Raw genomic sequence first — 24,871 nt, forward strand, 5'->3', positions numbered from 1 at the left:
GAATTCAGATTCAGGGTTATTATTATGACTATATAAATATTGTCCACTGGAGAATTACATCATTACATTTCTTTTCTTGTTCAGCTTTCTGCCTTTACTGTAGTGAACAGTTGCCTGATTTTTTTGTTTCTTTGAACATTTTAATCATATTACAAACTATCTCCTTTATACAATTTTCTGCATAGTTAACATTATCGCTCGTGTTGTTTTATTTTTTTCTGAAAATATCTCTTTTGAGTCCTACATAGTTTTATTCCAACCTGGTCTGCCTAGACTATCCACAAATCTGCTGATTAGTTAGTATCCTGTGGACTTTGCGTTTTGGGAGCCTCAGTCTTTTGTGAGAGAGCTTCTTTCACTTGGCATGTTTTAAGGGTCATCTGCACTGCAGCATTTACCAGTACCTCATTTCTTCTTATTGCCAAATAATATTCCATTGAGTGGACAGTCCACATTTTATTTATCCATCCATCAGTTGCTGAACATTCAAGTTGCTGCTACAAACATTTGTGTGTACGTTACTGTGTGGGAATGTTTTCACTTCTAGGTTTAGAACGTGGAGTAAAATTGCTGGGCAGTAGGGTAACTGCATTATCTCTTTGATAATTTTGACTCTGCTGCTTTTTCTGCATGCTCTCTCTGGAATGGGTATCAATTAGACATTGGACTTCATGAATTTATTCTCTTTATTCTTACCTTTCTAATTTGCCATCTCTTAATCTTTATGTTTTATTTTTGGGAAAATTTTGCTTTTATGTTATCTGTTTTCTTTGTGGTCCTTTTTTCTCTTTGGTTTTTGTTGTAATTCACTCAGTTAACTGCTTTGCATCAAGGGCCCACCATATGCCAGCAATTATTCAAGGTGGCCGAATCAAAGATTCCTGCCATTAAAGGACTTACAGTTTTTTGGTCTGTTTTTGATGCTGGAGACTCTCCTCAAATATTCAGTTAATCAGTTTTGTGCATTTTTAAAATATAAAACTTACAGAAAATAAAGCGCGGAAATTTTAAGTGTATAGTTCAACAAAATTTTACATGCAGCCATGTGAGCACCACTCGGATTAAGATATAGAACATTTCGCTCACCCAAAAATGTTTCCCCTGCCATTCCCAGTTAACATCTCCGCTCTCCCCAGAGGGAACCACTATGGATTAGTTTTGCCCATTCTATGATTCCATATACAGTATGCATTCTCTTGTGCCTGGTTTCACTTTTATTCATTATCTTTGATATTTATCCACATTTTTCTATCAGTAATTTGTTCTTTATTCCTATAGTATTTCATTATATGTATATGCCACAATTTATTTTTCATTTTACTTTTTTTTTTTGAGACCCAGTCAAAGCAAACAAAAAATTTGATTTTATTAACTTTGTTCTCTATGGAGCCCAAGTCACAAAGGCCCAAGGAAAGAGGTCTAGGATAAGATTCCTGTAGGCTTGTGTTAGGGACTCAGTGTTTGTGTCTCCCAAAAATCCATATGGTGAAGCCTTAACACCCACGTGGCTGTGGCTGTAGCTGTATCCGGAGATGGGGCCTCTAATGAAATAATTAAGGTTAAATGGGCCATAAGGGTGGGGCTCTGATCTGATAGAATTAGTGTCCTTATAAGAAGAGACACCAGAGAGCTTGCACTCTCTCCACACGCACGCACCAAGGAAAGGCCATGTGAGGACATAGTAAGAAGGTGGTCACCTACAAGCCAGGAAGACAGCCCTCACCAGAAACTGCATTTGCCAGCACCTTCTCATGGACTTCTAGCCTCCAGACCTGTGAGAAGTAAACATCTGTTATTTAAGCCACCCAGCCAGTGGTATTCCCTTATAGCAGCCTAAATAAACTAATGTAGGTTTTGGTACCAGTTTTCAGAAACCAACTTTGACAGTCTTCTCCCTCCTTTGAGACTAGATTTAACCTTCTTGTGTTTTTACTACATTATTATTATTATTTTTTGAGGCAGAGTTTCACTCTTGTTGCCCAGGCTGGAGTGTAATGGCGCGATCTCGGCTCACTGCAACTTCTGCCTCCCAGGTTCAAGTGATTTTCCTGCCTCAGTCTCCCAAGTAGCTGGGATTACAGGCATCCACGAACATGCCTGGCTAATTTTTGTATTGTTAGTAGAGACAGGGTTTTGCTATACTGGCCAGGCTAGTCTCGAACTCTCGACCTCAGGTGACCCACCCACCTTGGCCTCCCAAAATGCTGGAATTACAGGCATGATTATTATTTTGAGAGAGGGTCTCACTCTGTTACCTAGGTTGGAGTGCAGTGGTGGCATCTTGGCTCACTGCAACTTCTGCCTCCCAAGCTCAAGTGATCCATTTCAGCCTCCTGGGTGGCTGGGACTACAGGTGTGTACCACCACACCCTGCTAATTTTTATAATTTTTGTAGAAATGGAGTTTCACCGTGTTGCCCAGGCTGGTCTCAATTTCCTGGGCTCAAGTAATCTGCCCATCTCGGCCTCCCAAAATGCTGGAATTACAGGCAGGAGCCACCGTGCCCGGCTATTTCTTTTCTGAAAGAGAATTTTAAAACTCTATTCAATCCAGATCTCTTTTTACCATAGATCAAGATTTGATTTTCAATTTTTTCCTTCAACCTTTCCAAGATTCCCTAAACCTACAGACTTTCTTACTTTTAATCCTCTTAGCTTATTAGTTCTTAGCCTATGCAGAAATGTAACTTCTCCTCTTACAGAGCATACTTATTAAATACTATTACTGCAATTGGTCATGCTTTTCTTAGTTAATAATGCTAATATGTACTGTCTTTCCCACTGGTGTTTCTATTTTAAATGCTGCTATAACTGTGGAGTAAAACTTTGGGCTCTCAAGAGGATTTCAAGTCTCAGCTGTCTGTCTAGGGACTTAAAAATATAACAATTTTTTTTAAATTATAAAAATTTCCAGCACAAAGTAGAATATATTCATTACACAGATTCAACATTTACAAGATTTTTGTCACATTTCCTTAATCTATTCCCTTTCTTTTTTTTCTGCTGAATATTTCAGAGCAAATCTAAGACATTATGTCATTTAACTCTAAGTAGCTCAATACACCACTTTTAAAAAGGAGGAGGGGCATGTTCTTATATAATAAAAATGCAATTAGCTTATATAATCTAATAGAATTAACAGTAATTCTTTTGTTTGGGGAACTCTGAAGTAAAATCATATAGAATTTTAATGCCATTAAAAAGTTAGCACTGTGCCGGGCACGGTGGCTCAAGCCTGTAATCCCAGCACTTTGGGAGGCCAAGGCAGGTGGATCATGAGGTCGAGAGATCGAGACCATCCTGGTTAACATGGTGAAACCCTGTCTCTACTAAAAATACAAAAAATTAGCTGGGCATGATGGCACGTGCCTGTAATCCCAGCTACTCAGGAGGCTGAGGCAGGAGAATTGCTTGAACCCAGGAGGCGGAGGTTGCGGTAAGCCGAGATCGCGCCATTGCACTCCAGCCTGGGTAACAAGAGCGAAACTCCGTCTCAAAAAAAAAAAAAAAAAAGTTAGCACTGTAAGAATAGCAACATATTAGGCAGCCTCAAAACAGTTTTGAACTGAAGTCTAGAATGTTCAGATATGCAGGGTGCTGATCCAACATCCAACTGAAGCTTAGTTCAGGAATGCCTAAGACAATTTATAAAAATATACAGCGTTAAGAGCACATCATACATTATTTTAATAAAAACACATTGCTGTGTACAAATATACAGATCTCAAAATGTAACATGAAAACACAAATGCAGTAAAGTGGCTTTTTATAAGTCTTCTTCACTGAGACCTTCTGGTGACTTCTGGTGAATCTAGACATTTATGATTATTAATACATAATAAGCAAGAGAAATACAGATTTTCCAATCTCATGATCAGTAAATTCCTTTGAAAATGAATGAAGGTATCAGAGTCATCAAAAGGGGAAACAGTTGGTAAGTTCGATGGTCCTGCCCACACTGTGTAATGTAAGACACATGGTAAGAGTTATAAGAAACTACAGTTAAGTGTTAGAAGGCAATATAAATTTCTCAGACTTCTCCCAGTGATTATATATCTGATATATAAACATCTTCAAAAGTAAAATAGTTCAATATGACTACATTTGTTCCACAATGACACTTTGCCAATGTATTAATCTGATATATATTTTGAACTGGAATGATCTATAAGGAAATAAATAAGAAATCTTAAAAAGAAACCATTAGTTCCAAGTTAAATTATGTTAAAGGTCTACAGAAAAAAATAAGTGTGGGCAGGAAACATTGGCTACATGCCAATTTTTATTTCAAAGAGTAATGTTGCACAAAGTCATTATTGCCCTACACAACAAAAAAATCCTAAAATTAATCTCGCAAACCTAAATTAGCTGAACATAGAGAAACAAAGTCAAAGCCAGTATTATCATTTGCACATTTCAAACTACATCTTTAAAAAAAAGCCTTGCATCTGCTGCTGTGCAGAACTGATCACTACTTTTCAGGAGGAAAATGAAAAATAATTATACAGCTCTTTTTTTTTTTTTCTATAAAGATGTATAGGGAAACCCAACATAATTTGTTACTTGTTAAATCCCACAAAAGCTACAAAGGAGCTGAGAGCTGATGGGACTTAAGGACAGTAAAAGTCTGCACTTTTAATACTTTTAATGCCCACTGATGGGCTTTGTGTCAATATTTTAAAAAATGCTTTTCATTACGATAAAATGTCAAGGAAATACAATATTATATCATATCCCTGTATACAGACACTATATTTGTATAAATGAATCACTAGTAAAAGAGTTATTTCTTGTTTCAAATGAAGTCCTATTTAGGTATTAATTAGGCTGTAATCTAAATGATGGCACCTATTTTCAACTCCCAAAATAAACAAAAAGAGCTCATGTATCAAGATTAATTTTCTTTGGCCGCAATGGATACCATTTTCTCTGGGGGCAGTCTTTAGTTTGCTTTCTTTTCAGTACCACGTCAGAGGTTTTCCTGGAAGCAGTCTCTGTTGGTGTAGTTTCCATCTGCATTATCAAGTTCTCAGGTTTATCATCTGGTTTCCTATTATAACTGGAAAAGACTTCTTGGTGAATCCTCTGGAGATGGATAACAGGCTGCATCCTGAGAACTTGTGAAAATCCCTCTCCTTGTTCAATCAATGCAGGCAAGGACTTCAAACAAACAAATAGTAATATTCAACATTAATCTCAGGTTGAAACACAAGCACACAGAGATGGACACAATACTCTAAATTTCTTTCTTCTGAGAGGGAATCTTGTTTGTTGCCCAGGCTTGAGGGCAGTGGGGCGATCTCAGTTCACTGTAACCTCCACCTCCTGGGTTCAAGCGATTCATCTGCCTCAGCCTCCCAAGTATCTGGGACCACAGGCGCGCACCACCATGCCCAGGTAATTTTCCTATTTTTAGCAGAAGCACACTTTCACCATGTTGGCTAGGCTGGTCTTGAATTCCTGATCTCAGGTGATCTGACTGCCTCGGCCTCCCAAACTGATGGGATTTTAGGCATCAGCCACCATGCCCTTGCCAATCCAGGCTTTAAATACTGGATTGGTTATTTACATGGGCAACCTGCTGAGTCTCTCTGTGCCTCAACTTCCTCATCTATAAAAGAAATAATAGTATCTGTCTCATAGGATATAAGGATTACATAAGGCAATACATGTAAAGCAGCTGGATGGTGCCCATACCAATTATTCAATACATTTTAGCTGGTATTATTATCCAGAATTGTTTGGTGAACTGCTAATATCTAGAACACAAAAATATAATCAACCTTTAAAGAAGCCAGGTATATACCTGGCACACAGTTGGTACCTGATAAGTGGAAGCTATTCTGAATGTTATTGTTGCTTAATAAATTGACTGGAGATTTATTTAAAACACTGCTGAGAATTCCTGTTACAGCAGACTAAAACACGTATGAATGTTGAATGCAAATACCTAGCCATACACTTTGTTCATTTTATAATATTTTAGCATATAGCTTTTACCTTCATGGCTTCACTGATGTCCTTTGCTACTGTTTCCCCTCTGCATTTCAAATTTTCCATATGAGAGGCTGCAAAAAAATTGCCAAACAGTATTTTAGGTTTGTATCTAATAGCAAATCATAAAATGTATATAGATGCCATCTGGACAAAATCTGCTAGGACGATTCACCTCAGCTTAATCTTTCTCGGAATACTTTGTAATCTATTAAAACAAGTATCCTATTAAATTAATCTAAATAAATAAAAAGACTGCAAGACCATTATAATAGAGTAAAACTAAAAGTTACAAGCATAAGATGGTAGACAAAATTCTACTATGAGTAGTCATAACACTGTGTGCCCCTAAAAGAGTTCAATGTTCATTGTATATACTATCTACCACTACTAGAACATCTTTGAGCACTATCATCACATTTTTAAAGAAATATAACCTCATACTTTTTATATTACTCTGAATTTTATAAAAGTAACACATACGTGATCTTAGAATATACAATCACACTGCATTGAGGCCATGCCTAGATGGAATTAAAGTGAAACAGATTATCAGTAATATTACTTTATCTTGTCTTATACATATTTTCTTCTTTCAATCTTTGTTATAAATGTTTACAGCTACTCCATAAGAGAACTGCATATAAGGATAAAAATCTTACTAAAACTCCAAACAAAACTGAAAATAAGAAAAAAACATTCTATTATGAAATGCTCTATGAATTAGTTTTTGGAAGTGTAGTTGTGATTAGAAATTTCTTAAGAGTCAAAGCAAGTATACACCTAAGTTAGGAGGGCCACAGTTTTACCGGCCAGAAGAGATCCGTCAATAAGCCAGGCAAAACATTTCTTTCATAGCTGCTATTCTTTTTTTATGACTAGTCTTAGGTTTATCTTTAAAAAGTGAGAACACATAGCCAGGCGCGGTGGCTCAAGCCTGTAATCCCAGCACTTTGGGAGGCCGAGGCGGGTGGATCACGAGGTCGAGAGATCGAGACCATCCTGGTCAACAAGGTGAAACCCCGTCTCTACTAAAAATACAAAAAATTAGCTGGGCATGGTGGTGTGTGCCTGTAATCCCAGCTACTCAGGAGGCTGAGGCAGGAGAATTGCCTGAACCCAGGAGGCGGAGGTTGCAGTGAGCCGAGATCGTGCCATTTCACTCCAGCCTGGGTAACAAGAGCGAAACTCCGTCTCAAAAAAAAAAAAAGAATGTAACACAAGAATACATACTGTATGATTCCAGTTACATGAAGTGGAAGAATAGACAAAAATCTATGATGATGTAAGTCAGAATAGTGGTTATACCTGGTCGAAATGGTGTAATGACCAAAAAGGGGTATGGGAAACATTTTGGGGTACTGGAAATGTTACACAGGATATCCAAAAGGATAGGAAACAGGATAAATATGTGTTAGTTACATTTTCAAATAATATGCTCAATATCTTTTTCTTTAACCTTAATATATTTTTCTAGTGAAATACTTCCAAATTTAAAGCAATTCCAATTGTGAATTTTTTAAAAATACAATAAACACACTGTTTCCTTCATGCTTCCAGATTTTTTGGATACTATGAATTGTATTTATGAAAACATAATTGGCACAGCATTCAAAAATATAAAATACTGTTTAAAAATAAGTTTATCCTATATTTTCCAACTATACAGATACTCTATCTCTAGATCATGGTGGCAGTTACATATGTGTAGGTGTATGCACGTATATAAATTGATAAAGCTGTATATTACATATTACCTATGTTATACTACAACGGACATGCACACACACACAATAATGAATAAAATATTTCTTTTTTTAAAATTTCTTTTTTTTTTCTATGTTGTTCTCAGTAAGCAACATAAGAACAAAATATTTCTTATCATTATGGAAAGTTACCTTTTATGAATAGGGTAAGGTAATCATAGTCTTCTTTGTTGTTAATATGTGGTTTACATGATAAACTTTACAAAATAATCCATCACCTAAGGAATTCTCCTTTTTTTTTTTCCTGAGGCAGGCTCTCAATCTATTACCCAGGCTGGAGTGCAGTGATGTGATCATTGCTCACTGCAGCCTCAAACTCCTGGGCTCAAGCATCTCACTCTGTCACCCAGGCTGGAGTGCAGTGGCACAACCATAGCTCAATGCAGCCTCAAACTCCTGGACTCAAGCAATCCTCCTGCCTTAGTCTCCCAAAGTGATGGGATTACAGGCATAAGCTACTATGCCTGGTGTGTGCTTAATTTTTTAAATTAACAGCACTGATAACTATATTCACTGATTTGTGAAGCCTTTTACTAGGATTCTTAGAGACTAAACACTATCAATGACCAATAGAAAGAATTTCTAAAATACCTCATGCTACTTTAAAAAGAAATTTGTCTATAAACTCACATTGCTGAACAGCAGCCATTTTCTATTGGTTGCATAAGCAATGACAATGTAAAAATTGCTAAGAGTAGTTTGGGTTTGTGTGTAAAATGGAGTTAGGCCCTACACTGAATAATTACAAACAGATTTCAACAAATCGATGTCTAGTGAGATATTCTAAAGTTGTGCTGGGCATATGAGACATCTAGTATGCCTGGCCCCTGACTACAAAGTGTCACCTACACTTTCCCATTACTATGGTAACCAAAAACTTTTTTTTTCACTTTTTCAAAGGGTCCACTAGAGGGCAGTACTAACTCCAGTGAGAATTCTGGTGTTATTTAACTTCTAGAACTCCTTTGGGAACAGGAACCATATTTTTATTTAATCTTAGCATCCCTAATGTTGAACCCAGTGCCTGACGTGTACAGTAGGTGCTCAACAGTCATGATGGACCAAGGCTATGATAGAGGGTGTCATGGGGGTACAAAGGAAGGTGAGATCAATCTAACAAGGGAACTGAAGGGAGAGGAAAATCTTCACAGGTGATGTAACTGCCTTAATAGAGGATTTGTGGTAAGTGAGCCACGAGGCGGGTGGCAGAGGATGTGCTCCACCAAAGATAAAAGAATAAATCAAGAAAGTGGAAAAAACAGGAACCAGGAAACACTTCAAAACAGGAGAGAAGTAAAAGAAAATTCCCAGGATGACGATGAAAGGAATAGGCAAGATGAAAGTTTTGTGGCAGGTCTACACAGCAGCCAGTCCAGACTGGACTAGGAGGATGGAAGGCTCCCAGAGAAGTATATCCAAGGAAACAAAAAAGTTTAAAAATGGATTTGAGAGATAACCTTAGGTGTTTGCCATATTGAGATGAATTTTACAGTTCTGTTAGGCACAACAGAAAACAAAGCAAATAGAAAAATAGGCTAGGCACAATGGCCCCCACCTGTAATCCCAGCACTTTGGGAGGCTGAGGCAGGTGAACTGCCTGAGGTCAGGAGTTCAAGACCAGCTTGGCTCACATAGTGAAATCCCATCTCTACTAAAAATACAAAAAAGTAGCTGGGTATGGTGGCGGGCACCTGTAATCTCAGCTACTAGGGAGGCTGAGACAGGAAGATGGCTTGAATCCAAGAGGCAGAGGTTGCAGTGAGCTGAGATCATGCCACTGCACTCCAGCCTGAGTGACAGAGCAAGATTGTCTCAAAGGCAAAAATAATAATAACAAAGCAATTATTGTTCTAAAATTGGTAGAAAGCTATTCGAGAAAGAATATATTCATAGTATAATTACCTGACTCAGGAACAAAATAATAATTACCTGACTCAGATTGAAGAACATTTACATGGTCCCAACAATATAAATATGAAATACTACTGATTTTTTTAAGAATGAAAGATTAGAAGTGAACCTACTGAGTACAGATTTTTATTTTGAGAAACTTAGTTATAAAAGGAAGAAGAGTACAAGGAAGAAAAACACAATGGCATGAAAGCTTTCCCTACCTGTTCCATGGACAGCCCATTCCTATAGTAGTATGGGATGACATACATTCTCAATTAATCTTATGCAATTTTAGCAACCCAGGAGGCAAGTGGGTTTCATCAGCCTCCTTTTGAAGATAAAGAAACAGAAGCTGAAAAATGTATCTAGACTTGAATAAGAACTCACATCTCCCACCTAGAATCCAAAGCACACACTCTTCTACATTCTATAACTCTCCAAAATATTGCTTTGTCAGGAATTACACTGTCCTCCTAAGAATGTAAGTTAACCAATGGTAAAAAAATTAGCTTTAGCATAATGAAAAGCTCTTGAAATAAAAATAATCGTGCCTGGTAAAGAATTAAAACATTAAAACTCCAGAACAATTATAGAGCAAAATGTTTTAACTATTAACTTTATGGTGCCTTATTTTTCTTTTTAGTTAAACGAATTAAGTCCTTTGCATTTAAAACTAAGTAGCACCAATAATTTTATTAATAAAACCATTTTTTTAAAGATGAAGGAAAACATACACAACTAAAAATGATCACTAAATATATGAATATATTGTTTGTAAATGCATGAAAAAGGTATTTTCCAACAATATTTCCTTAGGAAATTTCAAAATATATAAACTTTTCACTCCCTCACTCAAGATTATAATAAATGAATTTTTTCACATTTTGCAACTAGTAAGAGCATCCAATACTCGTAATATACAAGTATCTGACTTACGAATGTCTCACATGCAGATGGCTGGTCCATGCCATGCAGGAGATGGGAGGGGCTTTCTCCAGGAGCATTCCTTCTCTCTAGAACCTCACAATACCACTACTTACCCCTCTCACCACCAACGATGGTGTTAAATGATCCAAACTACTCCATATAAAGTCCTACTTAAACGTTACATAGTGGAACTAATATGCATCTGAAATATGATTTTCCTAATTTTTTTTATCATAAATGTGTAGTATTTCAGCTACACTGTAGATTAAGGTTTCATAGGCCTGTAAAGGGTTACCTAGAAACATGTTGATTTATTTATGTACACATTTTTTTTCCAGTGGGAAATGTATTTCAAATTCCAAAACTCAGACTTGTATGAATTTTTAAAACATGTTTCTGAGTGGCTACCTGTAAATACTGTGACAGTGGCTTAAGCAAGACAGCATTATTAGGAAAGAAGAGGAACTGCCTCTGAGTCCTCGGCTTGTAGGGTCAGCAAAAGAACTGGAAGTATCATTAAGTTTACCACACAGAAACTTAAAATAGCTCCTTGCCATCGCTACATCTTTAGTGAAGGACAGGGAAAAAAGGGAATCTCTTCAATTAATTTCAAAGAACTTTCAGAAAAAGACAATATGAAAGCAATTATTCATTACAATAGGATTATCAAAGGTTGTAACTGTCAAATGAGATCACATCTTATTGGCAGACAGCTAATCAGTAGATTGCCATAAAAACAGTTTTAAAGAGTTTGCTCTTAAAAATGTGGAAGTTAGGCACCCTTGAGAACACACTGCCTTCGCTAGTCACTTGCTTTCTAAAACATAGGGAAATGAAAAAGTGGAAATGAAAGATTGAGTAATCAACCTAGTTTTGCTTTCAGGTCACAATACTGACTAAACTAGGAAACATGAACCTCCAAAAGCCTGCCCAAATTCAGAAATTCAGCAGAAAAAAAGCACTAACTGAGTACTTCCTTTCTATTTCCTATATATTTTATGAATATAAATAAGCAAATATGCACAGCATCGGATGTGTGGCTTCTATTGGTTTCTAAAGAGGTAACTAAGCCATCAGAACCAAGAATTGGAAAGCAGCATCACTGGTGAAAATGAAACCAAAAACTCAGCAGTGATTTATGATTTTCTGAAAGACAACCCTTTGCTACAATTTATAGAGATGTGTTGAACCTGCTTGCTCGGTATACAAAATCCTCCGCAGCACACCCTCCCACCTGCACCTCACCATCTCCTTCAGTACCATGTTGCACCTCTCTTAAAGCACACTTTCAAACTCCTAACCCTAGCTCGTATTATCTGGCCTCAGCCAAGATTTTGACATTATCTTGCAGTGCTCCTTCCCTCTATTATTCACTTGAGTATAGCCTCTGGGGTCTTTTGTTCCATGAATACTCAAGTTCATTCTTGATTTAAGAACTTTATTCTAGCTCTTCCCTCTGCTTGGAGAGCTCTCTTGATCATGATCAGATTAATTCCTTCCTGTTACTACCTCAGAAAAGTGTTTCTCCATCACCTAAACACATCACCCTCAAGTGCTGATGCAACTTATTTATTTTTATATTTGTTAATTACTTTTCTTCTCCCACTAGAATATAAACTCTATAGAGTAAGAACTTTGTGCTGCTCACTAATATTACATCTTCCACAGTGAGAACAATTATGTCATATAGTAGACATTCAATATATAAAACTGAATGGAAAGATGAGTAAGTCACTCACAATGTATTTATTGAGCATGGTGCTATATGATGGCTACATATAATGCTAATATATTTAAAAACTCATGGAGCTTTCAGTTTTGTGAGACAGCATAAACAAGGAAATAAACACAAATACTTATAAGCTTTAACAAGTGCTATTAAAGAAATAAACAGGTGCCATGATAAACAACTGGAGAGAGTATTTTAATGAGGATGGTAAAGAAAGATCTCTCTGAGGAGGTAACATTTAAATGAGAAAGGAAAACTGGGAAGATCTCAAACTGGGGTGAGGGGGAATGCATGTGTGAAACTGAGGCACTTTCAAAGAACTGAAAAACCCACAGCAAAAAGGAAAGTGCCTGAAATAAATCTGGAGAGGTAGGTAGGGGCCAGATCAGCTAAAGGAATGCTAAGAAGTCTAGAGTTTAGACTTTCAAGCAGAGGACTGAAAACTGATTTGCATTTTTACTAGACTTCTTAGTCAAGTTGGTTTCAGAAGTTCATAAAACTTCCTTCCTTTGTCCAAAAGCATCACTGAATACAGAAAATTAAAATGACATTCTCCTAAAGCATATATAAAATAAACATTTCAATGAACCAGAAAAAAGGAAAAGAGAAAAGGCTGCAAGTCAGGCTAAAGCTGCAGACCTGTTGGTAGGCAAAAGTAGCCAGGAATTTGCTTCCTACAAGATAAAAGGTGTTCAAAGTGCTCCAGAGGAACAGGAAATGAAGTCAGCTTCAGTGTTTGAAATCTAGGGCTGAGATGGAGTTTTCTCACCCTGAAAAGGAGGCTGAAAAAACTGCCACTAACCAGCCCGTGCATTGGCTCACACCTGTAATCCCAGCACTTAAGGAAGCTGAGGTGGGTGGATCACCTGAGGTCAGGAGTTTGAGATAAGCCTGGCCAACATGGTGAAACCCTGTCTCTACTAAAAATAGAAAAATTAGCCAGGCTTGGTGGTGGCACCTGTAATTCCAACTACTTGGGAGGCTGAGGCAGGAGAATCACTTGAACCCGGGAGGTGGAGGTTGCAGTGAGTCGAGATCACACCATTGCACTCCAGCCTGGCCAACAAGAGTGAAATTCCATCCCAAACAAAAAAACAAAAACAAAACTGCTCCTAACCAGGAAGTGAAGCTTACTTAAAGCTATGCCAGAAATCATGGGAAGCAGATAATGCCTCCAAACCTAGGCCTGGACCAATCTCAGGAATGGCTTTCCTCAGTTCACACTACAGACAGAATGGCTACAGTGCACTTCGCTCTGCTGCCTTTACTTTTATATTTCACATAGACTAAATAAATTCCAGCGCTAGGTAGGGTTAAGGCCTTCTCCTGTGGTCTGGATTTTCAAGTCACCAGTGGGGATGTGTGCTCTGAGACAGGGTCATCCCCCTACTTACACTCTGGGAACTTAGTTTTTCACCTGTCTCATGCAGTAGGCTCCAGCCTGCTGCTTCTTTCAGAGGGTTTGTGGATTCTTTCTGTCTTCCTGTGGTGGTTCTTAGAAAAAAGAAAATTCACAATGTGAATCTCTAGCTACTATTCTGTCCTTCTAAGTAGAAGGCGAGGCATGCTAACACTGCCTACTATCTGTTAACTTGGTAGGTGAGTCAATCAATCAATCAGTCAGTTGAGCCCAAGCTTGTCTAACCTGCGACCCCAGGGCTGCATGCAGCCCAGGACAGCTTAAACGTGGCCCAACACAAATTTGTAAACATTTTTTTTTTCTTTTGAGACAGAGTGAGACTCTGTTACCCAGGCCGTAGTGCAGTGGAACAATCTCAGCTCACTGCAACCTCCACCTCCCAAGTTCAATCAATTCTCCTGCCTCAGCCTCCAGAGTAGGTAGGATTATAGGCATGCACCACCACGCCCAGCTAATTTTTGTATTTTTAGTAGAGAAGTGGTTTCACCATGTTCGTCAGACTAGTCTTGGACTTCTGACCTCAGGTGATCCGCCCTCTCGGCCTCCCAAAGTTCTGGGATTACAGGCATGAGCCGCTGTGCCCAGCTGTAAACTTTCTTAAAACATGATTTTTTTTTTAAGCCCATCAGCTGCCATTAGTGTTAGTGTATTTTATGTGTGGCCCAAGACAATTATTCTTCCAATGTGGCCTAGGGAAGCCAAAAGATTGGACAGTCCTGATCTAGTCTATTTTTGAAGCTCTCAATTATATTTTTTATTTTTTTCATTGAACTCTTCAGATGCAAGATTTCTGTTTGTTTTTTTAAATGATATCTCTGTTGAATTTCTCATTTAGATCACGAATTGTTTTTTCATATTTCCTTGTGTTTGTGTTCTCTTCAATCTCACTGAGCTTCTTTAATATCATTATTTTGAATTATGTTTCAGAGAAAAACAAACCACGAGAAAGGATTAAAGTCACATAGAAGGGAAGCTTCCTTCAGACTAACAGTATATCTCTCAGCAGGATCATTATAGGCCAGGAAAGAATGCAACGCTATATTTAAAGTGCTGAAAGAAAAAAACCTGTCACCCAGAATACTATTCCTAGAAAAGCTATCCCTCAAAAATGAAGGAGAAATAAAGTCTTTCTCAGACAAACAAAAAAACTGAAGGAATTCACTACCACTAGACCAGCCCTCCAAAAAATCCTTAAGGAAGTTCTACATCTGGAAGCAAGAAGGACAGTATCTACCATCTTGTGAAAACACATAAAAGTATAAAACTCAATACTAAAACAGAAATACAAATGAGAAAGAGAAAAAACTCAAATGTTACCACTATAGAAAACCACTAAACCACAATGATAAACAATGAAGAAAGGAACAAAGGATATATAAAACAACCAGAAATCAACTAATAAAATGACAGCAATAAGCCCTCACATATCAATAACAATAACCTAGAATGTAAGGAGATTATCCACTTAAAAGACAAATAATAGCTTTATTGATAAAAAAGCATGGCCCAACAATATGCTGCCTACAAGAACCTCACTTCACCTATAAAACACGTAGACTCAAGTGAAAGAATGGAAAAGATATTCCACGCAAATGGTAACCAAAAGTGAGCGAGAGTAGCTATACTTACATCAGATCAAAGAGATTTTAAGTCAAGAACAGTAAAAAAGGACAAAGGAGGTCATTACATAATGATAAAGGGACCAATTCAGAAAGAGGATATTATAATTCTAAGTATATATATGTACCCAACACTAGAACACCCAAATTAAAGCAAATATTATCAATCTAAAAGGCAGAGAGAGGCGCCAACACAATAGTAGTTGAGGACTTCAACAGCCCACTCTCAGCATAAAAGATTATCTAAAAAGAAATGCAACAAAGAGACACTTAATTTAAACTGCACTTTAGACCAAATGGACCTATCAGACAAGGACACAAGATTTCACACAACTGCTAGAAAATATACATTCTTTTCATTGGCACATGAAACATTCTGACATACAGAGATAGGCTGTATGTTAGACCACAAAATGAGTTTCAACACATTTTATAAATTCAAGTTCGGGCTGGGCATGGTGGCTCACACCTGTAATCCCAGCATGGTGGAAGCCAAGATGGGCAGATCACTTGAGGCCAGGAGCTCAAGACCAACCTGGCCAACAGGGTAAAACCCCATCTCTACTTAAAATACAAAAGTTAGCTGGGTGTAGTGGTGCACATCTGTAATCCCAGCTACTATTTGGGAGGCTGAGGCATGAGAACTGCTTGAACCCAGGAGGAGGAGGTTGCAGTGAACCCAGATTGTGCATGTCACTGCACTCCAGCCTGGGTGACAGAGCAAGACTAAGCAAAAAAAAAAAAAAAAAAAAAAAAAAAAAAAAAAAAAAATCATATCAAGTATCTTCTCAGGCCACAATTAAAAATCAATAACAAAAGGAACTATGGAAATTATACAAACACATGGAAATCAAACCACATGCTCCTGAACAACAATTGTGTCAATAAAGAAACTAAGAAGTAAATCAAAATATTTCTTAGGCGAAGCACAGTGGCTCATGTCTATAATCCTAGCACTTTAGGAGGCTGAGGTAGGCATATCACTTGAGCTAAGGAGTCTGAGCTCAACATGGCAAAACCCCATCTCTACAAAATATAAAAAAATTAGCCGGGCATGGTGGCGTGCACCTATAATACCAGCTACTTGGGAGGCTGAGGTAGGAGGATGGCTTGAGCCCAGGAAACAGAGATTGCAGTAAGTCAAGGTCCTGCCACTGCACTCTAGCCTAAGCAATAGAGCCAGACCATGTCTAAAAAAAAAAAAAATTAAAAATAAATATTTCTAGAAACAAATGAAAATGAAAACACAACATACCAAAGCCTATGGGATATAGCAAAAGCAGTGCTAAGAGGTAAGTTTACAGCAATACATCTCTACTTCAAAAAAGTAGAAAGATTTCAAACAACCTAATGATGTATCTCAAGGAACTAGAAACGCAAGAACAAAACTCAAAATTAGAGAAGGAAAGAAATAATAAATACCAGAGCAGAATTAAACAAAACAGAGACTAAACAGCAACACAAAGGATAAAAACAAAAAAGTTCGTTTTTAGAAAAGACAAATGAAATTGATAAATTGCTAGCTAGACTAAACAAGACTGGAAACAAAAAATGGAGGCATTATAAATGATACCACAGAAATACAAAAGATCATCAGAGACTATTAAAATAGAACAGTTATACACTAACAAACTGAAAAACCTAAATGAAATGAGTAAATTCCTCGTCACATACAACCTACAATGATTGAACCAGGGAGAAAAAAAAACAAACAGAAAATCTGAATAGACCAATAACACTTTACAGGATTGAATCAGTAATAAAAAGGCTCCCAAAAGAGAAAAGTCCAAGACCAGATGGCTTTCCTGCTAAATTCTACCAAACTTACAAGGAAGAACTAACATCAATTCTTTTCAAACTATTCCAAAAACTTCAAGAGGGAAGAATTGTTCCTAACTCATTCTATAAGGACAGCATTACCCCTAATACCAAAACCAGACAAGAACAATACAAAAAAGAAAACTACAAGGCCGGGCGAGGTTGGCTCAAGCCTGTAATCCCAGCACTTTGGGAGGCCGAGACGGGTGGATCACGAGGTCAACAGATCGAGACCATCCTGGTCAACATGGTGAAACCCCGTCTCTACTAAAAATACAAAAATTAGCTGGGCATGGTGACGCACGCCTGTAGTCCCAGCTACTCGGGAGGCTGAGGCAGGAAAATTGCCTGAACCCAGGAGACAGAGGTTGCGGTGAGCCGAGATCGCACCATTGCACTCCAGCCTGGGTAACAAGAGTGAAAACTCCATCTCAAAAAAAAAAAAAAAAAAAAAAAAAAAAACTACAGGCCCATATCCCTGATAAAGAGACATAGACATCCTCAACAAAATACTAGCAAACCGAATTCAACAACACATCGAAAGTCCCACTTGGTCATGATACATGATAATCAAGTGGGATTTATCTCAGAGATGTGAGAATGGCTCAACACGTGCAAACCAGTAAGTGTGACAGATCACATCAACAGAATGAAGGACAAATACCATACTATCATCTCAGTAGATGCAGAAAAACCATTTGATAAAATTCAACATTCTGTCATGATAAAAACTCTCAACAAATTAGGCATAGAAAGAAAGCACCTCAACATAATAAAACCATATATGAGAAACCTGCAGCTAACATAATGAATGGGGAAAAGCTGAAAGTCCTTCAAGAACTGGAACAAGACAAGGATGCCCACTTTCACCACTTCTATTCAACATAGTACTGGATGTCCTAGCCACAGCAATGAGGCAAAAGAAAGACACAGAAGGCTTCCAAATTGTAAAAGAGGAAGTCAAACTGTCCATCTTTGCAGATGACATGTTCTTACACATGGAAAACCTAAAGACTCCACCAAAAAATAAAAATAAAAATAAAAAACACCTTAGATCTGATAGACAAATTCAGTAAAGCTGTAGCATTTCTATACATCAGTAATGAACCAGCTAAAAAAAAATCAAGAAGTCAATCCCATTTATAATAGCTACAAAAAATAATAATAAAGTACCTGAAAATATATTTAACTAACAGAAGGCTTCCAAGAAGCAAAAGACCTCTATAAGGAAAACTACAGTACACTAATAAAAGTAATTGAAGAGGATATGATATGGTTTGGCTGTGTCCCCACCCACATTTAATCTTGAATTGTAGCTCCCATAATTCCCATGTGTTACAGGAGGGACCTGGTGGGAGATAACTGAATCATGGGAGTGGTTCTCCCATACTGCTCTTGTGACAGTGAATAAAATCTCATGAGCTCTGATGGTTTTATAAGGGGAAAACCCTTTCGCTTGGCTCTCTGATTCTCTCCTACCACCACCACTTAAGAAGTGCCTTTTGCCTTCCGCCATGACTGTGAGGCCTTCTCAGCCACATGGAACTGAGTCCATTAAACCTCTTTTACTTTATAAATTACCCAGTCTCATATATGTCTTTATGAGCAGCATGAAAACAAACTAATACAGGATACAAATAGAAAGACATCCCTTGAGCACAAATCAGAAGAATTAATATTATAAAATAACCACACTACCCAAAGCACTCTATGGATACAATGTAATTCCTACCAAAATACCAGTGACATTCCTCACAGAAATAGAGAAAGCAATCCTAGATGAGGCACAGTAGTTCACACCTGTAACCCTAGCACTTTGGGAGGCTGAGGTGGGTGGATCATTTGAGGTCAGGAGTGAGTTTGATACAAGCCCGGCCTACCTGGTGAAACTCTTGTCTCTACCAAAAAATTAAAAAAATTTAAAAAGTAAGCTGGCTGTGGTAGTGTGCACCTATAATCCTAGCTACTTGGGAGGCTGAGGCACAAGAATCACTTGAACCCGGGAAGCAGAGGTTGCAGTGAGCTGGGATTGCACCACTGCACTTTAGCCTGGGTGACAGAGTGAGAACTTGTCTTAAAAAAAAAAAGAAAGAAAGAAAGAAAAAGAAAAAGAAAAAGAAAAAGCAATCCTATAATTAGTACAGAACCACCACAAAAGAGCCCATAGGCAAAGCAATACCGAACCAAAATAATAAAGCTGAAGACATAATACTACCTGACTTCAAAATATACTACAAAACTAGAGTAACCAAAATAATGTGATATTGATATTTAAAAAAACATGGACCAATGGAACAGAATAGAGTCACAGAAATCTAGGTATTTATAGTCAACTGAGTTTCAACAAATGTGCTAAGAACATACATTGAGGAAAGGATACCTCAATAAATGGTGTTGTGAAAACTGGATATCCACAGGCATAAGAATAAAACTAGACTCCTATCTTTCATCATAGAAAAATCAGCTTAAGATGGATTAACGACTTAAACATGAACCCAAAACTATGAAAATACTATAGGGAAACACAGGAAAAACACTCTAGAACATCTAGGCAAAGATTTTACGGCTAGGACTTCAAAACCACAGGGAACAAAAACACACAAATGGGATTACATTAAGCTAAAAAGCTTCTGCACAGCAAAGGAAACAATCAACAGAGTAATGAGACAACCTGCTGATTGGGAGAAAATATATGCAAACTATTCATCCGATGAGAGACTAGTAGCCAATATTTACAAGAAACTCAACGCAACAGCAAAGAAAAAAAAATCCTGTTAAAAAGAAGGTAAAGGATCTGAACAGACATTTCTCAAAAGAAGACATGCAAATGGAGAAAAGACAGATGAAAAGATGCTCAACATAATTAAATATCAGGGAAATGCAAATCAAAACCACAATGAGTTATCAACTTACCCCAGTTAAGACAGGACTACTATCAAAAGACAAAAAATAACAAATGCTGGTGAGAATGCGAAGAAAAGAGAACTTTTAGACACTGTCAGTTAGAATGTATATTAGTATAGCTACCATGGAAAACAATATGGAGGGTCCTCAAAAAACTAAAAATAGAATTACCGTATGCTCTAGCAATTCCTCCACTGGGTATTTATCCAAAAGAAAGAAAATCAGTATATGTAGGTAATCTCTGCACCCCATTTTTATTACAGCACTATTCACAATAGCCTAGATATGGAACCAACCTAAGTGTCCATCAACAGATGAATGAAGTTGCAGATACGATCAATATAACACAATTTATATAAAAAATTAAATGCCATACACTGTTTATGGATACATTTCTATAAAATAAGTATAAAAACATGAATAGCAAGGATTCACATAGCTTAAGGATCCTGGTTATACTTCTGAGGTAAGAGGGTGTGGAATGGGATAGTGGAAGACACAAAGTTTCGACTGTATCTGAACATTTTAGTTCCTAAAAAGGTCTGAAACAAGTGTGACAAAATGTGATTAGCACTTAAATATGGGTGGTGGAAACAGAGATGTTCATTACGTTGTATTCTTTATTTTCTATATGTTTGAAATATTTCAAAGAATAAAATAAATCACTCTGTCCTATTTATGCAGAATGAAATGGAAGAGAGCATGAGTGAAACAAGAAGACCTTCTAAGACAGCATTTGTAGAACTCCGGGCTAGAGTAATGGTAACCTAGAACAGAGATAACAATAGCAAGATGAAGAGAAGTTGATGAATGTGAGATAATACTAAGAACAATTTATGAGATGTACTGATGGACCGGGTATGAGGAGTTTGATGGAAGAAAGAATCAAGGTTAACTTCACCTAAAGCAACATGTAGGTATAGATGTCACTTACACAAATGGGGAAAACTGGTCAAGGAACCAGTTAGGGGGCATGAAAGAATCCTGTTTTATGTTCATATTTCTCCTACTCAGACATAAGCTCTTTATGGGGAGAATCTGTCTGTTTTATCTTTGTGTCCTCCAAAGTTCAGAATGTAACTAAGTTGAATCAATGTTATACACACCGCCTAGTTTTGAAAACCCGACAACCCTCTTTAAAAGTATCAGTTTTCAAAGAAATTTTATATCATTTAGTATTACAATAAAAGAAAAAAATGTCAAGAAGTTCCCACAAAAGTTTTCCCATGCAGCTGACTCAAGATTTTTAAGGCCCACAGAAATTTATGCTTTCTTTTTTATTCCTAAATCATTTTAATCAGTTTCATATGATTCTACCAGTTCAACAGATTATAAGGTATGCAATATTATAAGGTATATTATATCCTTAAAAACTACTAGTTATGTATTGTTTTAGTTATATAGTTTATACAGCCCCCTTATCTGGCTTAGCTATGCTACAACCTTGATAAGCAGGCAGGACATTCTGTAATGTTCAGTACAGAGCTGGAATTAACACCTAAAGCATCAGGCAGCAATTCTAGAATTTGTTATTTTAATAATAATGAAACTGGCCAGGCGCGGTGGCTCAAGCCTGTAATCCCAGCACTTTGGGAGGCCGAGGCGGGTGGATCACGAGGTCAAGAGATCGAGACCATCCTGGTCAGCACGGTGAAACCCTGTCTCTACTAAAATACAAAAAATTAGCTGGGCATGGTGGCACGTGCCTGTGATCCCAGCTACTCCGGAGGCTGAGGCAGGAGAATTGCCTGAACCCAGGAGGTGGAGGCTGCGGTGAGCCGAGATTGTGCCATGGCACTCCAGCCTGGGTAACAAGAGCGAAACTCCGTCTCCAAAAAATAAATAATAATAATAATGAAACTGATGCTTGAAGAAGTGACTTGGCCAAAGATGTAAAGTTAATAACCATAAGCCAATTTTGCTGTCTGTAAGGAACTGATGCTATCCTATGCTTGTTAACATTATGAAAATACACAATGAAAAAACTCAAAATTTATCCAAAAGATAGATTCTGATTCTTTTGCTTACTTTTGAAGTCAGAATCATATGACACAGAAGATTCTTCCACTAATACTACATAATCAGAACAGTGGAAGTAAAATCATGTTTCAAAGAATCATTTAACTAAGTGTGTCTTCCCTAGGATAAAAGGTAACCAAGTTTCTTTAGAGGGAAATTGACTGTATCTAAAAAGTAATACTTGAGTATATCATAAATACTACAAGTTTCAATTACTGTTTTTATGACTAAAAGCTAAAACAAGTATACATGAACCTCTGCATATTGGCAACTACCCCTTTTTAGTGAACCATGAAAACTGGTAAGTGTTAGGTCCTAGGTCAATTTTTAATGTCAAACACAGTAAGTGATGTGATTTTAATCAACTTCAGAGTAGCTTTGTGCTATACATCCCCCTCTTAGTTTTATCCCATTAGCTTAGACTGCATGGGAAATGTGGGGGAACATATTAAAAAGTAGTTCGGAATTCAACAAAGTACTCAAAGCTTTATGTATAAATATCCCATACAAATAAATCAGAGATTTAACTGTTTTATCCTAACAGTTCAGAAATGGCATTTTTGAGTGTCAAAGGCAAATTCCAAAGGACTTAGGAAAACTGGTATAATTTTTTAAATATGAGAATATAGTCATTTGAAAATATACATAATCCCCATTTTTAGCAATGCTTGTTCTGTTGCTGGATTTACATAAATTTGTTTGTGTCAAGTTTATTTCTCTGTTGTATGGGATACATCTAAACAGAAACAAAACTGAGTTCAAAGGCATAATGAGTACACTTATCTCTTCTTAAATTCAATATTATATTTTATTTTAGAAACAATGAGAAACCAATGATGGTTACTACACAGGGTGTGACACTGTTAGAGAATGCTTTTTTTTTTTTTGAGATGGAGTTTTGCTCCTGTTACCCAGGCTGGAGTGCAATGGCGCGATCTCAGCTCACCGCAAGCTCCGCCTCCTGGGTTCAAGCAATTCTCCTGCCTCAGCCTCCTGAGTAGCTGGAATTGCAGACACGCACCACCATGCCCAGCTAATTTTTTTTTGTATTTTTAGTAGAGACGGGGTTTCACCATGTTGACCAGGATGGTCTCGATCTCTTGACCTTGTGATCCACCCGCCTCGGCCTCCCAAAGTGCTGGGATTACAGGCTTGAGCCACCGCACCCAGCCTGAGAGAATGCTTTAACAGTATAGCTTTGGCTGTAATGCAAAGAATGGGTAGTCCAACGACAGAGATAGGAGGGTATTAGAAGTTAAGAGATGGGTATGCGTTATAATAGTCTGGGTCAGGAGAGAACTTTATAACAGCTCAGATTCCTGGGTCCCACCCCTGGAATTCTGAGTCAATGGGTATAAAGCTTGCCCTCATAATTCTAGGTGAAGAGGTAAACATGAATGACTGGTAGGAAGTTAAACCATGAAAGAGAGAATATCCTTGATGTTGACCCTTTCAGAAGAGTTATCAGAAACCCATTAAAATTATAAGCAGATGCTTCATTTTTACCATAAATGGATAATGACTCACCTGGATCAGGGTCATACTTTAGGTCCAGTGGATGTACAACAGGGTGGTACTGCTTCTAAACATAACATAAATTAAAACAGATTTAATCACTTAATGCTTCATATAAACATCTCTTTCAGCTAATATGGCAGATATACTATAGAGTCAATAGTGCCATTCTTTTGAGGAAAGAAAATTAAATCCGATAGTCTGTAGGGAAGAGGAGGAGAGAAGGTAAAACCAGTCAAACTAAGTCTGAATTATGTCTTTTACAGTACTGCCACCTACTGCATACAGTAAGAAGTGGCACCATAAAAAAAGTATGATCAGGAAAAGCAATCAAGCAAATTAAAAGCACAGAGACTGAATTTTATGTTTAAAGTGCAGGGTAGTCTCCAATTAACAAGTGTTTGAAACTCAAAAATGCATATTACCATAAAAACTTGGCTCTAAAAAGTGGCGAGGCTACATTACCACCACACTAAGCCTATATATCCTGTGACACACTGAAATTATAGTAGCAGAATTGCTGGCACCTAATCTACAATTCAGGCAAAAAGAGGAAAATATTCTTCCTTATTCTTGCCCAAAGCCAGCAGAAGCCAAAAAGGTTAAAAAAAAGTAAGCAAGAATAAAAAAAAGTCTGGTCTAAAAAGTCTAAAAAGCCAGCTATAGCGGCTCACACCTGTAATCCCAGCACTTTGGGATGCCCAAGGCAGGAAAATGGCTTGAGTCCAGTAGTCTGAGACCAGTCTGGGCAGCAAGGAAGGAAGAAGGGAGGAAAGGCGCAGGGCAGGGCAGCACAGGAAAAAACTTTCAAAAGGACTTTGGTATCCTCACCTCATCCATTTTACATCACTTTTTAAACCACCACAGCAGTATCTCACCTAGGTCTGCCATCTTTCTTTTATGCAATACTGATTACCAGTTTTAGGGGTTTGGGGGTAGTGGGGCAGTAAAAAGGGAGACACTGAAAAATACACTTTGAATGTTTTTCCTGAAAAAAACTTCCAAGTGGGAGGGGTGGGGGAAGTGATAGAATGGAGTACTTGAGAACTGCTATAAAAAAATTAAAAATTCTGTTCATGAATATTGTTTTTCATAGAATGAGAACTAAAATGTTAAAGTATTAAGCCTGGACTTTAATGCCCTGAAACTATCCTGAAACTGAGGCAACTAGAAGATTTATATGCGAACATATGTACTAATTATTTCAAAAACTAAAGGCAACAGTATAGCATAATCCAAAAACAACATGTACCTCACTGGAGGGGCAA

At 37.5% G+C, this 24,871-nt stretch overlaps 1 protein-coding gene across 1 annotated transcript in view; it reads right to left on the reverse strand.

Annotated features, from left to right (window-relative positions):
- Nucleotides 1–3,666: 3,666 nt before the first annotated feature.
- The window catches only part of NSL1 (NSL1 component of MIS12 kinetochore complex), a 28,620-nt gene continuing 7,415 nt past the window's right edge, over nt 3,667–24,871 (reverse strand). The window contains exons 4-6 of the mRNA XM_010341042.3: nt 23,616–23,670; nt 6,000–6,067; nt 3,667–5,159 (exon numbers count right to left, since the gene is read on the reverse strand). Coding sequence (XP_010339344.2) covers nt 4,881–5,159; nt 6,000–6,067; nt 23,616–23,670 — 402 coding nt within the window. The 3' untranslated portion in view covers nt 3,667–4,880. The remainder of the gene's footprint in view (nt 5,160–5,999; nt 6,068–23,615; nt 23,671–24,871) is intronic.

Source organism: Saimiri boliviensis, chromosome 14 (assembly GCF_048565385.1).
Source record: "Saimiri boliviensis isolate mSaiBol1 chromosome 14, mSaiBol1.pri, whole genome shotgun sequence".
NCBI lineage: Eukaryota > Metazoa > Chordata > Mammalia > Primates > Cebidae > Saimiri > Saimiri boliviensis.